Source organism: Coturnix japonica, chromosome 2 (assembly GCF_001577835.2).
Source record: "Coturnix japonica isolate 7356 chromosome 2, Coturnix japonica 2.1, whole genome shotgun sequence".
NCBI classification, from domain to species: domain Eukaryota; kingdom Metazoa; phylum Chordata; class Aves; order Galliformes; family Phasianidae; genus Coturnix; species Coturnix japonica.
In genome coordinates, this window is record NC_029517.1 from 90,382,146 (window position 1) to 90,388,145 (window position 6,000).

The 6,000-nt window shown below is 38.6% G+C and overlaps 1 protein-coding gene across 29 annotated transcripts in view; it reads left to right on the plus strand.

Moving 5' to 3' along the window:
- Positions 1-4,983, plus strand: part of EPB41L3 (erythrocyte membrane protein band 4.1 like 3) — a 132,034-nt gene extending 127,051 nt beyond the window's left edge. For 28 of the 29 annotated variants that reach the window (XM_015855304.2, XM_015855302.2, XM_015855301.2 and 25 more), the window contains 3 exons: positions 662-742; positions 1,007-1,123; positions 2,441-4,983. In XM_015855304.2, the coding sequence (XP_015710790.1) occupies positions 662-742; positions 1,007-1,117 (192 nt within the window). In that variant the 3' untranslated portion in view covers positions 1,118-1,123; positions 2,441-4,983. The remainder of the gene's footprint in view (positions 1-661; positions 743-1,006; positions 1,124-2,440) is intronic. The other variant, XM_032442655.1, reaches the window with a different exon arrangement.
- Positions 4,984-6,000: the final 1,017 nt, after the last annotated feature.

The window sequence follows — 6,000 nt, forward strand, 5'->3', positions numbered from 1 at the left end:
GGAAGGAATGATTTTTCTCAGCATGAGATTGTCAGGACCATACTGCTTTTGAGTCCTGCACTATTTGGTCTGCACAGTTTTGAAATGGTTGTAAATCTGTATCGTATAGTCATAATGGAACATTCAGTCAGCTTAGACACTGAGTTGTTGTAGTGTTGTTGTGCTGTAAGGAGCTAGCAGAAACCCTATTTGTACAGTGACAGCTTTCTTACTAGTATTCAGTGAAGACTGCATTTCATCCTTCTGCAGTGCAATTCACCCTTCAGTAGATGAGCTTTACAAGGGCTGTACAGCCTCTCTGTTCTTCTAAAGCCTGCAGTGTGTCTTACCTAGGTTTTAATATGAGCTCTCTGTCTGTATGACCATTCTTCTTTTCATGGGATGAATTTACCACTAATACCTGTCATTTTTGACCTACCCCAAATATCTTTCTGGATGTGTGCAGGCTGGTTAAAATCACATCATCATCTTTGTCAGAAGGAACTCTGGAGAGGTCCAACCCCCCCATTCTGAGCAAGCTCCAATTGCAGTATGGGGCTGTCATCTGTGTGTGTCCAAAGTTGGTTTAGTCGGATCACATCTGAATGTGTGATAGTCCTGCAAATGGGTTGCAACACTCTTTAAAGCAAGCTACTGACATGTATTTATCATTCTCATTTAGACTGTGAAAGGAGGCATCTCAGAAACAAGAATCGAAAAACGAATAGTCATCACAGGAGATGCAGATATCGACCATGATCAGGTAAAATCTCTAAGCTGTTTAAGGCTACCCTGAAGGCTGAAAAACAGAACATTACTAAACATTGTTTTAAAAGATACTGTTCAAACCGACATGCCTTAAATTAAACTGAACTAGTAGTTAAGTCAGTGATGGTATATTTCATATTTTAATCATTTTCCTCATTTGTAAACTGTGTAATATCTCATGAATCTCTCCACCTTGCTACTGATCATGCATGTTCCACCTCCTTTTTGTTTTTGCCCTTCTGTGGTTTCCTTGGGATAGGCGCTGGCTCAGGCAATTAAAGAAGCCAAAGAGCAGCACCCTGACATGTCAGTGACCAAAGTAGTGGTACATAAAGAGACAGAAATCACACCAGAAGATGGGGAGGATTGACCGCAGGTAAGTAGACTAGATGATTTTCCCAGGCATTTACTGGGCTGGCATGTTGCAAAGGTTGTTTTCCTACCATAATTCACCTCTAACTCCACTTTCTCTCTATGACATTTGCAAGTTGCATTTATGCTGTTTATCAGTTCTGATGTTTGAATGCAAAGCCCATTCAGCTCTGAATGTCTTCATTTAACAGTGCCAGCTGGAGCAACAGAAACCACTCATTTGCTTTTGTTGGCTCTCTGCAAATTCCTCATTGTCCATGCTTTGATACAGTCTAATTTCTAATCCTGAAGTCAAAAAAACTCTTTTGTCTGCTTCTATGTCATTTAAGAATAAACTTTTGTTCTTAAAGAACAATAAAAGAACCAGTTAAGAACAATTAAATATCATTTAAGAACAAACTTTTGTTCTTAAAGGTATGCATTTTGTTTAAAAAATGCCAAGGGTAAAACCTATAGCTGCTTTTTCAGTGTTCTGTGCGGATATGTTACAAGTTAAGCTTTATTCCAAACTTGCAAAGGTATGGCCTAACTTGCTTTTGATTTTTGTTTTGAACCCAGTGAGCTCAGTGTGTCAGCATTTGGATGTCTTGGCTTTCTTGTATTTCAAAGGACATATTATGTTTTAAAGCAGCATTGTTTATCAGGATGAGATGATGATGCAGCTTTCTTGTGTTGAGCTTTGTTTATTTTCCATAAAGGCATGCTCTCCAATTGTGGTTGGCCAAACAGACATCTTAATATTCCTATATTTGCTCTATGCGCAGAAACATGTCATGCATACTAACCTGCTACCTAAAAGCTGCTAATGCCGGCACCATTGCACAAATTGCTTTGAATGCTGAATGCAGAAGGAAAAAAAAAAAGGAAAAAAAGAAAGCTACTTGTCTAATTTGTTTCAATCTGTAGCAGCATTTTATTCTTAAAACAATATATATTCCCTAGCATGGAATGTGGTGTAATTAATGGAGTATGATGCACAGCAACTTTTGAAGCTGTTTTGCTCTCCTGGTTTTGGATATGGAGACCTAAAGAAAACTGAATTTCAATATCTGTTATTTATTTTGGAAGATGGAGCCAATCACTGAGGAGTGAGTAGCCATGATTCTTGTGGCATTCTGCTAATTGTTTCAGAGAAAATGGAAAGGAGCTCAGTTAAAGTCTATTGATGTCAGTAATTCTTTCCACTGGCATCACTGGACTTCGGATTTGGGCCAAGATCTTTATACTGAGATGATACTGTTTTTATGCAAGCAATTGGATGAAATCTCTTTTGTAAGATTACAGTTGTTCCAAATAATTAACTCTATCCTCTCTCCTGCAGGAATGATCTAGATTGCATATGAATCCAGACAGGCACACCCATAGGAATACGAGAGCCTCTATGGAGTCTCAGTTCCAACTTGACTGACTTGTATCTGTGTATGGAAAATTTCAGTACAGAAGAATTGATCTTGACCGTTAATAAAGAAACTGGCAGAGATCTCTTCCCATAGAAAGCAATCTGAATCAGCAGCAGTTATATTGCATGAAGCAACGATAAAATTACAGAAAAGCAGCATTTTTAATTTTCTTAAAATGTCTAAGTTTTCAGCTATACCTGCACGTTCATAAACAATATAAACAGTGATCTCATGTAACACATAAACAGTTCATGCCTTTCACAGTTTATGAAAGTCTAAACAGATTAAAATTTGTTAGGTGGCAAGCCTTTTGTTTATGGATAATTGTAAATGAAGATTACCCCCAAAATGCTAGAAGCTCTGTAGGTACTGTGTATAATGTTTTACCACACATTAGATGTGCCAATAACACGGTTTATTCAGTAAACAACTTGAATCTCATATTTGTTTCATCTTGTTTTGTTACTGCCCGATAAACAATGACGAATCTTTACTCTTATCAAAATATTTAAATGCTTACAAAGTGTGCTTTGTATACCTGACTGAATACCTTATGAGGTAGTAATGATTTTAGCTTATTAACTTTAACGATTTTTGTCAGCGTTGTTCAGAGTCAGCTTCTGGTCACCCTTCACAGATCCTAGCCTTGTAAATTATATGTAGTTATTTTGGGGAAAAAAAAAAAAATCTGTATTTTACTTAGTTTGCAGCATTAGAAAGTTATTAATCTAAAATAACCACAATGGTTTTCTATTGATTTCCCTTTTTGTTATCAGAGGAAAAGAAAATATCTGTTTGAGAATCTGGTGAGCATTTACTATCTAGTTCAGAGTCAAGCCTTAACCTGTACAGAACGTCCACTGAAAACTCGTTAGTGTTCAGCTATAATACCCACTGAAGGGATAGAGTCCATTACACTGTCAGCTGCATCACAACACATGGTGAATGTATGTTTCTGCATAGTGAAATAAAAGTGGTAAATGCATCCAAAATTGTATTGTTCTGTGTCTAAAAGTGCCCAGTGTTTCTCACAGGTTTTACGTATCTGCACAGTAGACACATTTTGTCTTCATTGGCTAAGACTGCGCTGTGCCGACAGTTGGAGTTGCAGGGGGACCAAAGGGATGACCCTGTTTACCTGTGGGTAAATGTTGTTTGTGAAGGAAAAGAAGCATTTGGTTTCTTCTGTTTTCTGTAGTTGTGTACTGTTCCACTGAGGCTTAATGAAGGATTTTGTGGTTGCTTAGAAAGTAAATGCCTGTAGCCCTTCTCTTTTGGCATTTTTGCTCTGAAACATGGATTAAATTCTCTCTTCAAAGCATTATTTAATCTTCTATTTCTTTTTCTTGCTCTTTTGCCACATCTCATTGACACTCCCCTGATAATTCAAGAGAAATTCTTAACAAATAATCCACCCTTCAATATGTATCTCCTTGCAGGATTGAAAGAAATAGATACAAGCAGACTTTTTAGGACATAAAGGGCCACATTTGCCCTTCGTTGTTTACATGGGGCTCCCTCTCACTGAAGTCGATGGATTTGGCTTCAGTCAAGGGCAAGGCTTGACCCAGTGACTTGTTAATAAATGTTTATTTTCTTAATTTAGAAAGAAAAAATAGTATATATAGAGAGAATAATCTGTAGATTATAAATAAAAATCATATCCCAAGGCTTCAGAAGCTTTGCCCTCAGTCCCCAAAATGTCTTCCTTCCACCAGCCATCCTTCATGCCTTTAATCCACAGTGCGATCTGTGTAACTTCCCATACTGCAGTCATTTCTTACCTCTTGCCTGATGAATAACGCAAAGGTTACAGTCTGTTGTGATCTTAGGCTGACCTCTCTCCCCACTTGCCCTTTATATTTAGATACGAGTATGTCCTTGCCCTCTTTGGTGAAGGTAGGCTCAGCTTTCTGGTGTTGCTAGTGTCCTGCAGCAGCCATAGGTGGAAGAGGTGCTCACGCAGCATCACAGCAGACTTCCTTCCAGGTTCTCACTACTGCATCAGGAGTTTAAAAATAGACTCTGAAGCCATATTGATATTCCCTCAGGTGCCCCTTACGTTGTCAGCTAAGAAACAGCATTGTATTACCTCAGAGAGAGGTGAGGCAGTTGAAAAGCCTTCTCTCCAGAGATAGCATTATATTTTAGCATGGCTTGAGGAGATTGTACTTTGGTGATACTACACAGTATGTATGCTGTCTAAAGATATTGTATCTTAGAAAGGTAGTGTCCTTGGTAAGGATGCTTATGGCTAAGATACAGCCTAAGCATGTGCAAAATATGAGGAGATTAGAGTGGACAGGCAAGGACATCTCAGTGTCGCTGTTGGCAGTAGACCCTTGTTTGGGGGATGGTTCCTGGGAGTAATAGTCTTGGTTTTTGTTAGAAACTGTTTCTTGGGTTGTCTGCCTAATGCTGTGCCACATGAAATAAAAAACACCTGCCTGTTTCTACCAACCAACTTTTGTCTCTGACTCTTCTCATTTATTGTTGGTCTTTGTCCTGTGTCTTGATGTAACACAACTTGTGAAGCAAACCAGCAAATGATATGTTACTTGAAAGCACTGTTACTAACACAGACATCAGTATACAGCTGGTGCTCCAGCACTATGAGAAGTGACTGCTCTGCATCATTGATATAAGGGATCACGATGGCCAGGGAGAGCTTTGCACACCAGGCAAGAATCAACAAGTTGCAGTGGAAGTGCCCAGTCACAGCCTGAAGCAATGGTATGGCTAATCCAGGGAGCTCAGGTGCAAGCAATGCACCTGAGTGACTGGAATGGGTGGAGGCTAGAGCCATTCCTCCTCTCTCATTTATGGTTTAGAAGTCAAGAGAGTTGAACCTTGTTGAAACTGTACTCTTTTTGAGTTGTTGTCAGTTATCTGAAGGGGTAAGTCAGTCTTCTTTTTTTAATCATCTTCTTCTAGAGTGTTTGCATCCTAGGAAAAGGCTCTGTCATTGCCTTTGCTTGCCCTGTGCAAGCAATCGCCACAACAGTAACCATTATAGGCACAGAAATAAACAACACATTTGGCATTTTTAAGATGAAATGATATAACATTATAGTTCTCTGACTTTTTTTGTTTTTTAAGGTGTTGTCTTTCCCAGCTGCAAATAACAATATTCTGTGTACAAGCATCTCAAAAACTGTTAATGGGCCTCTAAATCCAGATACTAGATTAAAGCAAGAATTTAACAGCCTAGTCCTATTCAATATCTTAGCCCTGAGGCAGATTTAGGCAGCTGGGCCCTGTTTTGACTTTAGACATTACAAACCATTAGGAACAGTGATATTTCCTAAGGTACTTAAGACCCAATCAACAGCTCACTGCTCTGACAATATGATTTCACTTCGTCTACACACTTTAAGGAAAACCTTTAATTGGATAATATTCCATTCCAATGCCTTAGATCCACTTTATATTAGAGAGTGACATCTGGCTAATGACAATATATTAGAAACATATGTTAGCG